The 17,628-nt window shown below is 42.1% G+C and overlaps 2 protein-coding genes across 2 annotated transcripts in view; both read left to right on the top strand.

Moving 5' to 3' along the window:
* Window positions 1–9,817, top strand: part of cntn1b (contactin 1b) — a 31,096-nt gene extending 21,279 nt beyond the window's left edge. Inside the window, exons 16-24 of the mRNA XM_079494534.1 lie at window positions 31–198; window positions 2,099–2,248; window positions 2,379–2,449; window positions 3,118–3,370; window positions 3,889–4,010; window positions 4,193–4,382; window positions 5,710–5,831; window positions 7,087–7,243; window positions 8,428–9,817. Coding sequence (XP_079350660.1) covers window positions 31–198; window positions 2,099–2,248; window positions 2,379–2,449; window positions 3,118–3,370; window positions 3,889–4,010; window positions 4,193–4,382; window positions 5,710–5,831; window positions 7,087–7,243; window positions 8,428–8,510 — 1,316 coding nt within the window. The 3' untranslated portion in view covers window positions 8,511–9,817. The remainder of the gene's footprint in view (window positions 1–30; window positions 199–2,098; window positions 2,249–2,378; window positions 2,450–3,117; window positions 3,371–3,888; window positions 4,011–4,192; window positions 4,383–5,709; window positions 5,832–7,086; window positions 7,244–8,427) is intronic.
* A 5,492-nt stretch (window positions 9,818–15,309) lies between these two features.
* On the top strand, window positions 15,310–17,052 carry LOC306916369 (kinesin-like protein KIF2A; the record flags this gene model as incomplete). The annotated part of the gene is made up of 1 exon (XM_079494202.1): window positions 15,310–17,052. The coding sequence occupies one exon, from the start codon at window positions 15,310–15,312 to the stop codon at window positions 17,050–17,052; it is 1,743 nt and encodes a 580-aa protein (XP_079350328.1).
* Window positions 17,053–17,628: the final 576 nt, after the last annotated feature.

The following is a 17,628-nucleotide window of genomic DNA, read 5'->3' as shown; positions in this document are numbered from 1 at the left end:
TTTTCACACCCCACTCATGCGGTGCTCTAGGTGTCCCCGGGCCTCCCGGCATCATTCGGGTCGAGGACATCGGAGACAAGTGGGTGAAGTTGTTGTGGAGTAAAGGAGCAGACCACAACAGCCCCATCCTCTACTACACCATCCAGACCAGGCATTTTTGGGCCCTGCATGAAGATGACTGGAGGGACGCTCTCACCTGTGAGTTCACAGCAACACCACTGACTCATTGGCCTTTTGTGTAGGTAGTCCAATGAGCTCAAGGCCTGTATGTGTTGGTTGAATTATTTTGTTTCAAAGTTCTATCACGCAAATAACACGATGACTTACTGACATTGATATGGACAATGATAAAAATGGCCAAATCAATCATATTTACTTCAACTGATGGTTTATTCACCATGCCCAAATGACAAATACAGTAGTACAATTAATAAAATACAATAAAATACAAATAACTCACCTGTTAACAAACTGACCACATTAGCTCAAGAACTGTGTTTGTCCCTTCCCTTAACTACTGTCTACTCTAAACTAGATGAGAGAACTGTGTTTGTCCCTTCCCTTAACTACTGTCTACTCTAAACTAGATGTTTGTCCCTTCCCTTAACTACTGTCTACTCTAAACTAGATGAACTGTGTTTGTCCCTTCCCTTAACTACTGTCTACTCTAAACTAGATGAAGAACTGTGTTTGTCCCTTCCCTTAACTACTGTCTACTCTAAACTAGATGAGAGAACTGTGTTTGTCCCTTCCCTTAACTACTGTCTACTCTAAACTAGAAGAACTGTGTTTGTCCCTTCCCTTAACTACTGTCTACTCTAAACTAGATGAACTGTGTTTGTCCCTTCCCTTAACTACTGTCTACTCTAAACTAGATGAACTGTGTTTGTCCCTTCCCTTAACTACTGTCTACTCTAAACTAGATGAACTGTGTTTGTTCCTTCCCTTAACTACTGTCTACTCTAAACTAGATGAGAACTGTGTTTGTCCCTTCCCTTAACTACTGTCTACTCTAAACTAGATGAACTGTGTTTGTTCCTTCCCTTAACTACTGTCTACTCTAAACTAGATGAACTGTGTTTGTTCCTTCCCTTAACTACTGTCTACTCTAAACTAGATGAGAGAACTGTGTTTGTCCCTTCCCTTAACTACTGTCTACTCTAAACTAGATGAGAGAACTGTGTTTGTCCCTTCCCTTAACTACTGTCTACTCTAAACTAGATGAGAACTGTGTTTGTCCCTTCCCTTAACTACTGTCTACTCTAAACTAGATGAGAACTGTGTTTGTCCCTTCCCTTAACTACTGTCTACTCTAAACTAGATGAGAACTGTGTTTGTCCCTTCCCTTAACTACTGTCTACTCTAAACTAGATGAGAACTGTGTTTGTCCCTTCCCTTAACTACTGTCTACTCTAAACTAGATGAGAGAACTGTGTTTGTCCCTTCCCTTAACTACTGTCTACTCTAAACTAGATGAGAGCAGCAGTTTCTCTCAGAAATTAAAGCACTGCTTCTATACTACTGCTACTAGTACTAATACTATTGCCACTACTGCGACTTGTACTGCTGCAACTAATAATACTACAACTATTGCTGCTGCTACTACTAAACCTACTGCTACCTCTACAGTACTTCTACTACTTTTACTAATACTAGTGCTACTACTACTACTACTACTACTACTACTACTACTACTACTACTACTACTTATACTACTATTACTATTAATCATAATGATAATGTTAAAAACATATGGATTTCTATTTACCCTCTCTTGTAGGGTAAATAATCAATGATTGAATCAATTATAAAACAATTTATAATACTAACAATCGCTAGTCGAAATATCCACAAATGTTCAAACAAAAAAAATAGCTGATCTACAAGCTCAGACATGCTTGTAGAGCTTGTAGATTGGCTATTTTCACTACTTTGTTCGACAATATTGTACGACAATATTGTACGACAAAGTATGAAAAAATAAAATTAAAGTTTTGTTGATTTGTGTGAAAACCACGCTTCTTGATGATTCGATTAATCAAAAAGTTGCTAAGAAAAGAATCGATAGTTGCAGCCCTACTTTTACTGTCTCCGTCAGCCCCCGCCAATCTGGACGGTAATGCGGAGATGGCGGATGTGGTAGACCTGTACCCGTGGATGGAGTACCATTTCAGGATCATCGCCCACAACCAGTACGGCCCTGGAGAGGCCAGCATCCCTTCTCTCAAGATCAAAACCTGGGATGCCGGTAGGAATGTAGGGGGAGAGAGATAGAGAGTGTGTGTGTGCGTGCGTGCGTGCGTGCGTGCGTGCGTGCGTGCGTGCGTGCGTGCGTGCGTGCGTGCAAGAATAAGCCTAACATAAAATGTATTTAACAGCTCCAGTGGTGGCACCTACTGACGTAGCAGGGTATGGAGGTAGAGGTGGTGAGATCGTCATTAATTGGACAGTAAGTATTTCAATGTAAACCTAACACGCATAATGTTGCTATTTATATAGAAATGTGTTATATGCTTCATTAATCTTATGAGCTGATTAGGTCCACGTCATTTCACAGGTTTAATTCCAGGCCGCGGCTAAACTGACCAGGAATAATGATGAAAACCTTGTTAGAATACTACAATTGTTTCTGATGAAGCAGAGAAATTGACAAACCTTTGTCTTGATAATAATTTTTTTAACAAGAGTTTGAAATCTTCTGCCATTATAAGCTATCCACAATCCCTCAGAACTCTGCTCAGGTGTTTCTATTTCGTTCTTTCTCTCAATTTCTATTATGTTTCTATGGCTTACTGCGTTTTCATATTGCAGTCCTTGCATATTGCAGTATTGCTGCTAGTCAATATAATTATATAATATTGTATGTGTAACTCTACATTGCTTTGGAATATTATGTACTAAAACCATATAAACCATGGACATCCATTGTTCATTGTGTAATTTAGAAAGTTTAGGCTAGTACAACAACACTTTTCAAGTCATATTGCCCATCTTATTAGAAAAAGTTAGAAGCGTGCAAATATAGAAGGAGCATTGAAGTAAAGGTGTACAAACTCATAAAACGTGATCGTTGATTATTGTACTCATGTTGTGTCCTCCTCCCAAACCCCCCAATAGCCAGTGCAGCCATGGCACTTCTCCGGCAAGAAGTTTGGCTACATTGTGGCCTTCAAGGCCCACGACGCCTACGACTGGTGGTACAAGACCATCTCAGACCCCGAGACCCGGCGCTTTGTGGTCAGTGATAAGGAGTTCCTGATCACAGACAAGGACTTCCAGGTCCGCGAAATCCAGGTGAAGGTCAAGTCATTCAACATGAAGGGAGACGGCCCATACAGCCTCACCAAGGTCATCTACTACCCACGAGAAGGTGAGGGCATATTATGCTAGCAATTTGTTTTCCCTACCACACTGTAGATATTACAACCCCTAAACTCCTACTTATAACAGATACTAAACAACACTTTAATATACGTAGCTTACGTAGTCTACATTCAAATGAACTTTTGAACAAAGGTTCACTTTAGCATAGACTTTTTAGGTTTTCAAGAATAATCGTGCATATGTACTACGTATATAAATGCGTCGCGACAGTGCAGACTGGCCAACACAAACTCGGGACCCTCCACTCCCATCTATCTGCAGTGCTACTACTGTAGCTCTGCGTTGTCAGTGTGTCTACAACATAAGTGGTGTGCCTCTTTCCCCTCCTATCTGTGCCTTGGGTTGGCTCGGATTGTATACTGTATGTACTGTGCAGTATAGTGTTGTTCACAACTGTGCTTTTGTTTTAACTTTGGTTATCTGTCCTGTCCTTCAACTTATTTTGCTTTTCTCTCTCATCTTCACTCTCTCTCTCCCCTCCTCCGTCTCCCACTCCCTCTCTAGTGCCGTATGAGTCTCCTACAGATGTCTATGCCAGGCCAGTGTCCTCCCATGAAGCTCTCGTATGGTGGTTGCCAGTGGTAGACACTGGTACAGGCCTACAACAATACATTGAAGGGTATCAGGTATGGGTTTTATTCACAGGCTGTACAGCTGTACGCTTTGGTCAACCCTGGTTTTTGTGCTTCATGAATATGTCTACAATCGAGTTGACTGGCATAAACCTTTGTTTGGCTCAGTAGTCATCCCTGAAAATATTACACTTTCAACCATGTGATCTATATCAACCCCATTCTTTTCAAACCAGGTCAAATACTGGGTGAAGTATGATGACACAGAGCCCGGAGCCAATCGCATCTTTGTCCCGGCCACGGCGAACCAGACCCGACTGGAGTTCATGCTTCCAGACGCCCATTACCTCATCGAGGTCCGAGCCTACAACGGAGCGGGCTTCGGACCACCCAGTGAGCACTGCGAGATGTTCACCAGGAGAGCACGTAAGACCTCTCTAATCACCACCCACTACTTAACACATTGAGAGCCCACGCAAAACTGCCCAAAATCACTTTCACCTAGAAAATCCATTCACATTTTTTATAATGCAGCTGACTGTGGAGACACATGCTGTAACTTTTTACTTTGAAATGTTTTATAGTTTCTGAGTTATTTAATTTAAACGCCAAATGCATTCTCAATGGCGAAAACACAAACTTTGGCACCACGTGTTAAAAAGTGTTTTGATTTTTCTGATTTTTTTTAATAAAAAAAAAAATATATATATATATATATATTCTTTTTTTTTTTTTCAAAGACGTCCACAGACGTCTTGGGCTATGCACGTGCGGTAATACCCAGGACGTCCACAGACGTTTTGGGCACAAAATGTGTTAACATGAAAACATCATAACATGCGAAAGGGAATACAAATGAGAACAAAAGCCCCAAAAGATTTTCTGTGATCAAAATCCACTAGCTCTGTAGCAGTGGTTTTCAACCAGTGGTCCGGGGGCCACCAGTGGTCCTCGAGGGAGTTCCAGGTGGTCCCTAGCTAAATGATGGAGAGAGGGAGAGTCTCCAAATAAATGGACCCTTATAGATAGAGAGTGTAAAATGATCCTGAAATGGTACTCCATCCACGGGTACAGGTCTACCACATCCGCCATCTCCGCATTACCGTCCAGATTGGCGGGGGCTGACGGAGACAGTAAAAGTAGGGCTGCAACTATCGATTATTTTCTTAGCAACTTTTTGATTAATCGAATAATCAAGAAGTGTGTTTTTCACACAAATCAACAAAGCTTTTCTCATACTTTGTCGTACAATAGTGTCGCACAAAGTAGTGAAAATAGCCGATCTACAAGCTCTACACGCATGTCTGAGCTTGTAGATCAGCTATTTTAGCTTTGTTTGAACATTTGTGGATATTTCGACTAGCGATTAGTACCGGTATTATATGCGTCCATTTGGTTTCATTTTACGCTCTCAAGAGTTAGATTATTGTAAAAAATCTGCATTACTTAATTTACAAGAACTATACATGTATATTATTACATAATGTAGTAGAATTGCTATGTTGATCAAGGTTTGCCTGTTCTCTCTCCTAATGGCACCACATCAATACAATATGGAATTGTGGGCAAAATCGTATTATCAAATCCATTATCCAACGATAACAAAATATGTCTTGGGTCTGAGAGGGTGAATGTCATCCAATGGTGGTCTGTGGCTCAAATGCAAAAAAAAAAGGGATCTTGAAATGAAAAGGTTTGAAAAGCACTGTCTGTAGGAAGCGTGATCCATCCGAGTGGTTTTGTTTTGTTGCAGCGCCACCTGAAGCTCCCAGGGTGTGGAGGTGGATCAGCTGGACAGGAATGTGGTTGTACGTGTGGTGGGACCACCTCCACTACGACTGGTTTGGTAATATCTCCTTCCCACTGTACTACAAGGTAAGCATGGAGACAGAGCTTAGCTTTATAGATGGTCTGAACTATAGGGCTGGTCACATGATCATGACATTTTTGTTTACTTTGAATTCATTGTCATACCAATAATTGTGATTAAAGGGGAAAACCACCCATTTTCAACATTTTACTATGTCATTAATATACCTTAGAGCTGTTGTGTGGAAATAATAAAAAGTCCCCCCATTCTGTGTTTCCTAGAACTGTAAAGTATGACTTTTTTTTCAGACCTCTGCTCTAAGGTATATTAATGACATACTGTAGTAAAATGTTGAAAATTAGTGGAATGCCCCTTTAATGATTTAATTGCGATAACAATTACAATTGCAATTGTACTTGTGGCATCATGATGCAACAAACAAGAAATATACAAAGACTATTACTGACACAAAGATATGACTGACATGACTATGTAGAATAGTCAAAATAAATAACTGCCAAAGCAGTCTACATGTACATCAATAATTGTGTGCTATTTTTTTTTTTTTTTTTTGTACGTAAACTATGAAGATCAATTAATAAGTTTAACTAATAAATATTATACATTTCAAAAAAGAAGATTTTATAGGACGTGCCAGATTGATTTCAGCCGTCACATTTATCAACGCTAAGACCGAAATTACACAAGGATCAGCTGTTTAAATGCCGATCACTTCATAAATGCCGTGCTGACGTGAGCGTACGCTAAAAACCCACGCTCGAATTTAAGGCAGAATTTACACTCCATTGATAAATGAGGGCCTCAGATTTAAATGAACAGTGAATATTTTACTGTGTAGATTGGGGTCCCAGAGATAATGGAATCTCATTGGAGTCATACAGTTGGAGGCCATCGATATTGTCCTTTTCTTTTTGCTGAGGTTTGCGTCATCTGCGCAAAAGGACAGTTAACCCATTTTGGGCGGGAACCCCTTTTGGTGTTTTAAACATTATGTTATAATTTAGCTATTGAAAAATAGCAGATCTACAAGCTCATAGCGCGCCACCGAGTGGCGCGCTACGAGCTTGTAGGTCTGCTATTTTTGAAAAATCGTGAAAATATTTATTTCAGCAAACTGAAGGATTTAAATGGATTTTTTTAAATTTTGAGGTCGGGCCTAAATGGGTCAAATGATAAGGGACAATATCGGTGGCACCCAACTGTAATGCATATCAAACTGTGGATCCTTGAACTTAAAAAGGCTGAGAACTACTGTATCACAGAATGTGAAATCAGGTCCATTTATACCCTGTGTTTCAGGTGATGTTTAGGAAGACGGGCTACTACTATGGCAAGGTCTACATTACTGGCTGGCACTTCATGGACTTCCCTATGCCCCAGCTAGGGGACTATGAGATGATGGTGCGCGGCCGCTATGAGGGAGGAGATGGCCCTGTCAGGATGATTAAGCTTTTAGGTGAGACAACTATGAGGGTGCAGATAATGAAATCAATCAATGTAAATTAAGTTAATTTATTTAAATATCAAAAAGTACACAAAAGAGCTCACAACGTGTAGCGAGTATATAAGCTTGTAGAACGGCTAGTCTTTGCTATTTTTGTGCAATCCCGAGAGCACATTAGCAGGGCAAACAGAACAGCAGTTATATAGAGGAGTCGAGGTGAGCTGTAATTGGGCCCCATATATAATCAAATGTTGCTAGACTGTCCTGGCCGTTGCAACGCAGCCTTTCCAAGTGTATCAATGATATAAATTCGTTTAGCCATTTAGTGAAACAAGGTACAGTGGGTGTCTTCCACTCAGTTAAAATAATTATTTTGGCTACTAATGTACCGAGCATGAGCGTCTGCTGTGTAGTGTATGGCAGCGCGAGGGAGGCGTCGGAGCAGCCTAACAGAGTAGCTAGAGCATCAATATGAATACGGTATACATCTGCTGTACCATGCAAAAATATTTTGCCAAAGCGAAACAATCTTTGGGCAAGACCAGAAGGTGTGGCCCACTGTGCCATAGTGTGATATAATGAATGCCCATATTATTTCATGATAATGAATACATCCATAGTGTATAATTTGGTATCTATCCTAATAAAACAATAACTCAATTAGAACGTAATCTCACTAAGTCCCAACCAGATTTAAGAGCTACATTATGTTACAGTACGATTGAAAAACCAGTTAGATTGAAAAAGGAGTGCTCATTTGGAGTATGATTCTGTGCCTATATCAGTATACCGGTAATTCTGTCATTTAGCTCGCTCGGCGGAGACCCCCGTGGCTCAACTTAAGTCACCTTCAAGCGGCGCCCCTCCGACGGTGAAACCCAGTGCACCTTTTTCAATCTGACTGGTTTTCCAATCTTAATATGTCATGTCAATATCAATATGGAATGTCTGCGACACATTGTGAGCTTGTAGACCTGCTATTTTCTAAAGATTTTTTATACATTTTCTACATTTTGATGCAAATACTTTTGTATTTAAATTTTCTACTCAAGTACATTTTTAATTCCGGGCATTACATTTACTTGTACATTATATTGATACTTTGACTTAGTAAAGTAAAAAATGTGAATATTTTTTCCACCAGTGGCTATTTGAAGAATTACTGATTTTCTTTTTGGTTTCTTGTTCCTCCTCAGGTAAAGCATCCATGACCACCCCTTCTCTTGGTATGGCTTCTCTGCTGCTGTTGGCCCTGTGCATTGTGGGCTTGGAAATATAGCTCTGTTCTCTGCATCTAACACCCTTAAAATAGACTCTGGTGTTGTGTTGTGTTGGGGTGAGGTGAGGTGGCGCGAGCACTCGAACCCTAGCATCCCTATTCTGCCGTGATGGTGTCCATGTCTGTTTCATCTTCAAACTAATTATGTTGTGTCTGCTCATCGTGTCTCCTGACGAGAGGATCTGAGGTGATTTTCATCCAATAGAGGTTTGTCATTGAATGGTTGGACAGTTAACAGTGGCTACGAGAGTCACACCCAGGATGAGTGACTGGTGACAGTGACAAAGATTGTAACATCATTGCTCTGATCTTTACCTAGCTTGGACACAGGCATTGCAATTGTACACAGTTTTTTTAAGCACACAAATTTAAGCACACTATGTCACAATGTCGTGCTTCTGTGTTCGATCTACGTACAAGGTCACCAACACGTTACTTTCAGTGCAAAAATATCAATACATTTCTCAATAAATGTAGCAAAATATTTGCATAATTGTTTTGAAAAAATTGAGTAGCTCTAGATCCCAATGAATTATTATGATCGGCTCTATCCACTTTTTTTGACGTCCAAAAAGCGACGTCAAAGATTTTTGTAGCCTGGTTAACCACTCCCCCTTGAAATCACATTTCCATTCATGTGTGTGCAGTCTGGACCCTGCTAATGCATGGTTGGCTGCGGGAGCACAACCCCTTCAGCCAATCAGCTGAAATCAATGTATTTCAAAAATAGCCGATATACTGCAATACTAACTTAAATGGAGAACCTATTTTTTTTAAATATATAAACACTAGTAAACTAGTAGTAAATGCTGTATTATAGTAGCCACTGTATTAGGTTCGTAGTGGCAAACAAGGAGTGAAACGTAATGAAGAATATAATGCAGACAGAATGCCTGTGTCCATTTTCCAGCCCTCTCCATGGAGCACCAATCTCATATTTATTTGACTGTCTATTACGAATTATGAATCAATTCTGATTATTCTCAGTCTTAATGCTATATTTACACAATGCACTGTATGAAGATTTTGTTGAGATATGGCCTATACTGTAATGCTACCAACCAGTGTCAGCTTTGTTTTTTGCTTGTTTTCCCCTTCTTTCAAAAGCTTGTTGTGCAAATCCGTCCGAAAGCAGCTCCTACATTTGCTCATGTTACAAAAGGTAAACAAATATTTATTCCCAGATCCGTTTTAATGTCTTGACACCCCCACTCTCTCTGTAAAATCCGCTCACCCCTTCCCGTACCTGTGCGTCCCAGTTCCCACTATGGCAGATTATAAATGCAAGGGGTGCCGATCGATGGCCTAGTCTGGTTAAAGGGACACTTCACCCTTTTTTCAAAAAAATACATGTTAATGACGTTTAGAAGCTTTAGAACACTTTCCTGGGGGTCTTTATGTATGTAATATGTGGTTATAGATATTTTAGATTGTAGTAGTGAGCCCAGTGTCTCTGATGTCATGGACACTGGGCTCACTTCCTTCCTGGACTACAATTCCCATATACTTTGGTGCACTGCTCCTCCTTGTGGATAGGGGGAGGGCTGTCTTACTGAGACAACATGTAGTCCAGGAAGTAAGTGAGCCCAGTGTCCATGACATCAGAGACACTGGGCTCACTGCACATATTACACACACAAAGACCCCCAGGAAAGTGTTCTAAAGCTCCTAAACGTCATTAACATATATTTTTTTGCAAAAAGGGTTAAGTGTCCCTTTAAGGCAGTGCACGATGACTAGGGATGGAGCTCGAAACCGATACCCGAAAAAACCCGGTAACAAACTTATTGAGTACCCGATAAGCTTTGGGCTTATCAAATCGAGCATAGCGGCCCATGACGTCATGTTTAAACAATCAAGACAAGAAGCGATCAAGAAGTAAGGGATAACGTCTGGCTATTTAGCATCCAAAATATGTCCACGGGTATTCGGCTCAAGAAAGTAGTTCCTTTTAAAAGTTGTACCGGGCTGATACAGAAGTGTGGATATGAGCCGAGTGCTCTGAGGCGGGCTTTGATCAAAGCTGGCGTTGATTAGCCATCGGTCTGTTATAGAGCAGAGCGATTGACCAATCAGAATCAAGCATTCAACCAAGCTGTGTAATAAATCTAATCACCCATGCTGGCACAAACATGTCTAAAAGTGTATTGATACCTGCCAACCAGCACTGCCCGGGTGAACAAAATTATGCTTTTAAAGGGACGGTACACACATTAACCAGGTAACAGTTTCTTCAATATTATTTTCCAATAGTAAAAAGGTCAATTGCCTTCCATCTGTTGGAAAAGTACTGTATTTGAAGGCCCTAGTAAAAGTTCTGTTCAGAATGTATTGTCGTCTCCTTTCTTCCCACAAAATAATAGAAAATGCTCCATAATGGGCTCGATAAGAACCCGGCTCGATAAGCCTGATCGACAAGGTGCTCGTTATCAATACAAATTAAACAAGCTCCATCCCTAATGATGACATATACCTGTAGTACTGTAGCTACAGTACGTTTGTCTTACATTGTCTTTAAGAGCGCCTGTGAAGAAGAGTTGGGAGAGAGAGCTGGCATAACCTTTGGTTTATCTGTAGGGGCCACATCAAAAACAATACATCTTTTATCTTCTTTTTTTTTTAAACAAATATTTTAGCACTGTAAAACGTCACCTTTTTTTTTTTTTTTCAAGAATCATGTTAAATCAATTGATATCATAAAATGGAAGGCTCATGGAAGGTTTGCCGTGCCTAATGTGCCAATGCAAGGTGATGAGAATATGCATTGGATCAAAGAACTGTGACGTCATCAGAATATTTAGTCCAATCAGCACTTTGTTGGTTGTGACACAGGCAGACATCAGTGTGGCACTGCACCAACAAACATAAAGATAAAACACAACTACGCCCAAAGCTGAGATTTCTGGCATGAATAACTGAAGTGTAACTATTTTTATGTAATCAACTCAATTCCCCTCCATCCCAATATGCAATTAATTTGCTTTGCATTCAGTATTGTCACAGTCAATGGCTATCCCTATAGGACTGAAATACAATAGGACTGTATTGTTGATTATGATGTGGCGTGGAAAGTTCATGCCACAAAAGGTTAAACAAATATATTTTACAATTTTTGCATTTAATTATGATGACACAATAAATGTGAATATCATATGGAAATAAAGTTAGCTGGTACAGACCATGTTTCTCACCCAAGTGAGCACCCAGGTTAGGTTTAAGTGATATTTCTACAGTGTTTTAGAATAACTTGTTAGTGGTGCTGTGTAGAAATATTGTCTTAATTTATTTTTCACTCAATACTAACATGTATAATGCTCTAACCACCTCAGATTTCTAGCTGTGAATAGTTTTTTTTTATTCTCACTTGCATAACTAGTTCCTATAGCTCATTGCATAGTTCATCCCTGTAATCGTCTCTGTGCCAGCTAATAAAAGCCACATTTCTTTGACGCGTTGTCTTGGTTTGAGGCCTGCCATTGTTACCATACTGATGATCAAATAATGTGATTATGTGAATGGTCTTTAAGGCCATGACAGATGATGACTGTATTGTTTATCTCCTTTGCCCTGTGTTTTAATTGGGCTGTAAACCCATTAAATGCATTACAACAACAAAAAGAGTTACAATGGTTCTAGTGAGATTTTTATATTGCCCAGTACTCTCTATTGACCTTATGCAGACCACGGACATCTTGGCAGCAAGGCGCTAACTAGATGCAATTTTCCATTGACAGCCCATTCATCCAAACAGAAAAGTCCTATCTGATTGTATTAAACAACGTCAAACTCACCAACATTGCAGCTGTACGAAAAGCTTGAATTATCCTCTTTCTACCTGCAAAGTGTTTGTTTCATAAAAATCCACTGTGATCCAAAACGTCCAAAACGTAATGACTCTCCCTGACGTGTAATTATATCACTTACTTCTTACTTTACTTTAAGTTACTTTCTAAAACTCATACTAAAATAATCTTTACCCACATAGAGGCTTAAATCAGGTTTTCTGCTAGGCATTTCTTGGCCTCCAGGAGCCATCACTGGCCAGTGTCCAGACCAGGAGCCATCACTGCCCAGTGTCCAGACCAGGAGCCATCACTGCCCAGTGTCCAGACCAGGAGCCATCACTGCCCAGTGTCCAGACCAGGAGCCATCACTGCCCAGTGTCCAGACCAGGAGCCATCACTGCCCAGTGTCCAGACCAGGAGCCATCACTGGCCAGTGTCCAGACCAGGAGCCATCATGCGCCCAGTGTCCAGACCAGGAGCCATCACTGCCCAGTGTCCAGACCAGGAGCCATCATGCGCCCAGTGTCCAGACCAGGAGCCATCACTGGCCAGTGTCCAGACCAGGAGCCATCACTGGCCAGTGTCCAGACCAGGAGCCATCACTGGCCAGTGTCCAGACCAGGAGCCATCACTGCCCAGTGTCCAGACCAGGAGCCATCACTGCCCAGTGTCCAGACCAGGAGCCATCACTGCCCAGTGTCCAGACCAGGAGCCATCACTGCCCAGTGTCCAGACCAGGAGCCATCACTGCCCAGTGTCCAGACCAGGAGCCATCACTGCCCAGTGTCCAGACCAGGAGCCATCACTGCCCAGTGTCCAGACCAGGAGCCATCACTGGCCAGTGTCCAGACCAGGAGCCATCACTGCCCAGTGTCCAGACCAGGATCCATCACTGCCCAGTGTCCAGACCAGGAGCCATCACTGCCCAATGTCCAGACCAGGAGCCATCACTGTCCAGTGTCCAGACCAGGAGCCATCACTGCCCAATGTCCAGACCAGGAGCCATCACTGCCCAGTGTCCAGACCAGGAGCCATCACTGCCCAGTGTCCAGACCAGGAGCCATCACTGCCCAGTGTCCAGACCAGGAGCCATCATGCGCCCAGTGTCCAGACCAGGAGCCATCACTGCCCAGTGTCCAGACCAGGAGCCATCACTGCCCAGTGTCCAGACCAGGAGCCATCACTGCCCAGTGTCCAGGAGACTCCGATACCTCCAGCTAATCCTGTTCCTAACCTACTCTTGATCCCACTGCCCAGAGAGACTGCTGCCCAGCACTCCAGACACTTCACTTCCCAGCCACCCTGTCTGAAACTTCGTTGGCCGTCCTTGCTGATGCCCTGCCTGATGTTTTGTCTGCCTGCCATCCAGTCTGAAACCCCGTCAGCCCTGCCTGAACCTCCATTAGCTGTCCATGTCAATGACCTGGCTGTATGTATGCAGCCTACATAATATTAATATGTGATGGTACAGAATCAGCTCTATTGTCACATCACAGTTTTACAAGTAAAAAAGAATCACACCCGTGTGAAGTGAGGGGCGCTCTTATCACGTCATCATACATCGTCTCATTCCGACCAATCACAATTTCACATCTCCCATAATCTCATTCCGGCCAATCAGAATTTGCGTCCTCACCTTCGTCTTCAATGTTTGTGTTTATGCAATGTTTGTGTTTACACTCTGGTTTGGAGGGGCGCTAGCCCCTCCTATATACAGCTTTTGTCCTCACGTCTCAATATTGACAATGAAAGGGGAATTCAGGTCAAATGTCTGCTAAATCTTGTCCCCACACATCTCAATATTTGCCATTGACAATGAAATGAGTAATTAGGTCAAATTTCTGCCAAATATGACGTAAATTAAACATCAAAACATTAAACGCCATTGACAATGAAGGGAAATTTACGTCATATGTAGACAAGCAATTTTCTGTGCACAGTTCCTGTCGTGTTATTTCTCCAAGATAACAAAGAAAGGGAAGAAGAGAGAGGGGTGTTGTAAGTACAAATAAAGGATTTCAGATATTTAGAAGCTTGTTTCACAAACGGCACACTCGTTGGGTCTCTCTTAGCTTATTCACAAACAGCACACTCGTTGGGTCTCTCTTAGCTTATTCACAAACAGCACACTCGTTGGGTCTCTCTTAGCTTATTCACAAAAAGCACATCTCGTTGGGTCTCTCTTAGCTTATTCACAAACAGCACACTCGTTGGGTCTCTTAGCTTATTCACAAACAGCACACACACAGAGAGAGAGAGGGGGGGGGGGCGAGAGATCACTAGATGTGAGGACCACGTAGTACAGTATATAAAATATTAGGCTCTGTATTGACTACTCAGCACAACATAAATGTTGGATTTTACCATTTTTAAGGGGAATGAACAATATCAATCGACTCACCACCACCTTAAAGATAACATTTCATATAGCCTATTCCAATGAACATTTTACCTAATTTCTCAATTCCTCAAAAATATATACAGTATATTATACTATACTACTTTGAGAATGGAATGGTATCTTTGTGATGAGATTCAAGATGAAGAATTAAGTTTTGATCCGTCTGTGAGTGTGACATCATCATCTCTGACCAATCAATTTAGCTGTAAGGGGCACCAACTTGGGAGACTTTTGCTATATAAATACTGGTTACACTCATAACACTGCTTATTAATAATAACCCAATATATGGTTTAGTCCATAATTTTTCATACTGTTCCAGCACACAATTTGTCAGATACTTTTTATTTTGAGTCAATATTACCTCTAGGGTGTTCAGACTTTTCTGCTAAACAACTCGAATATCTATAAAATATCTACCATCAAGCTAATCCAGATACATAAAGGGACTTTGCAGACACCTCTGCACCCTCCTCCCTGGCAAACAACACATATATGCATTTATTCTTACATATTATAAAACATGCAAAACATAATTAAAAAGCACATAAAATTAGCAAAGAAGCGTCGTACAATAACACCGTCTAGTAGTGACGGCACATATGACAAAGTAATGGTGAACTGTGCCAGGCCACCCCCACAGTCTGAAATAGCACCTCCTCTCCCCTCCCAACAGCCTGCACAGACTTCACAGGAGGCTCAGGCACAACTCCCGAATACAAGGAGGAAGCCCAGCTGTATGAGGGAGGTGGAGAAAATCCAAGAGAACAGAGAAAGCCGTCGGCAACAGCAGCAGGCGCTGAGAGAGAAGAGAGCACAGGAGATTGACACCACCATTCCTAACTATGAGATCATGTACATGATCAGGGATTTCCGAGCAAGTCTAGACTACAACCCTCTGACCTCAGCAGACCTGATTGAAGAACACAGAATATGTGTTTGTGTGAGGAAGCGTCCACTGAACAAGAAGGAAATGGCCATGAAGGACCTGGATGTGATCACCATTCCCAGTAAAGATGTGGTGATGGTCCATGAACCCAAACAGAAGGTGGACCTTACCCGCTACCTAGAGAACCAGACCTTCCGATTCGACTACGCATTTGACGACTCCACAACCAATGAGATGGTGTACAGGTTCACAGCCAGGCCTCTAGTGGAGACCATCTTTGAGAGGGGAATGGCAACCTGCTTCGCCTATGGACAGACAGGAAGTGGAAAAACACATACTATGGGTGGAGATTTGTCTGGAAAGACCCAGGATTGTTCCAAGGGCATCTACGCATTAACCGCTAGGGATGTATTTCTCATGTTGAAGAAACCCAACTATATAGAGTTAGACCTACAAGTATACTCGACCTTCTTTGAAATCTACAGTGGGAAGGTGTTCGACCTGCTGAATGGTAAATCTAAGTTAAGGGTGTTGGAGGATGCTAAACAGCAGGTTCAGGTGGTAGGACTTCAGGAGAAACAGGTCAGATGTGTGGAGGATGTTCTTAAACTCATAGAAGCGGGAAACCGCCGCAGAACGTCAGGTCAGACGTCCGCCAACAGCCACTCTTCTCGGAGCCACGCCGTGTTCCAGATCATTCTGCGGAGGAAGGGGATGATGATTCACGGGAAGTTTTCGCTCATCGACCTGGCTGGGAGCGAGAGAGGAGCTGACACATCCAGTTCCGACCGCAAGACTCGCCAGGAGGGATCTGAGATTAACAAGAGTCTGCTAGCACTAAAGGAGTGCATCAGGGCTCTGGGACGCAACAAGCCTTACACCCCCTTCAGGGCCAGCACGCTCACTCAGGTCCTCAGAGACTCCTTCATCGGGGAGAACTCCCGTACGTGCATGATTGCAACAATATCCCCCGGTATGACGTCATGTGACAATACCCTCAACACACTACGCTATGCTAACAGGGTGAAGGAGCTGGCAATTGACCCCAACCACGCAATGGAAGTGGGTCAACCCAACAGGGACGGGCTGAGCAGCTCGCCAAACAGAGATGACCTCAAAATGCTCTGTGAAGAGAACGAGGAAGAAGTGTCTCCTCAGCTGAGTACCTTCCATGAGGCAGTGTCTCAGATGGAGGAGATGGAGGAACAGGTTAAAGAAGGCCACCGAGCTGTCTTCCAGGAGTCAACACGCTGGCAGGAGAATGAGAAGGTCTTGCTGGAGATGACAGAGGAGGTGGGCTATGATGTGGACTCATACGCTACCCAGCTGGAACTGATCCTTTACCAGAAGATAGAGATCCTCACTGAACTTAAGGATAAGGTGACATTGTTCCGTTCTACACTGCAGAAAGAGGAACAGGCCAGCAAGCAGATCAACTCCAAGAAGGCCCGGGGCTGGACCCTTTAAGAGCCTCTTAAAGGGCTGGACCCTTTAAGAGCCTCAGAGGTTATTTGTGACACTTAGCCTATCTCTACCAGCTGTGAAATCAAACACCACTAGTCTGTCTGGAATCAGAAGGTGGCCAGGTATTTGTCAAAGTTGCCCACTGCTACTAATAGATGGATGGACAAATCTCACATAATGTGCAAAGTCAGCAAACTCAGCTAAAGGCGACTGATTATGATTATTATTATTATTATTATTATTATTATTATTATTATTATTATTATTATTATTATTATTATTATTATTATTATTATTATTATTATTATTATTATCACTGCTTGCAGCTATATTTATTATTCAGAAGACCCCAACAATAACTAAAACACAGTTATTTATTTTATAACTGACTTTCTGAGCTACTAGTAGGTACCCCCTTCAATAGTTTTTTGAGGGGTGCTATTGCCCAGCTTTGTGTGAGGACGCCAAATGTGATTGGCCGGTAATGTGATGATGAATGATGATAAGAGCGCCCCTCACTTCACACAAGTGTGATTTTTTTTTAAATAGCGTCGCTCTGTAGCAGACAGAATTATCAAG

The sequence above is a fragment of the Electrona antarctica genome (assembly GCF_951216825.1).
Source record: "Electrona antarctica genome assembly, chromosome: 23".
NCBI lineage: Eukaryota > Metazoa > Chordata > Actinopteri > Myctophiformes > Myctophidae > Electrona > Electrona antarctica.
This window is presented reverse-complemented; position numbering and strand designations above follow the sequence as displayed.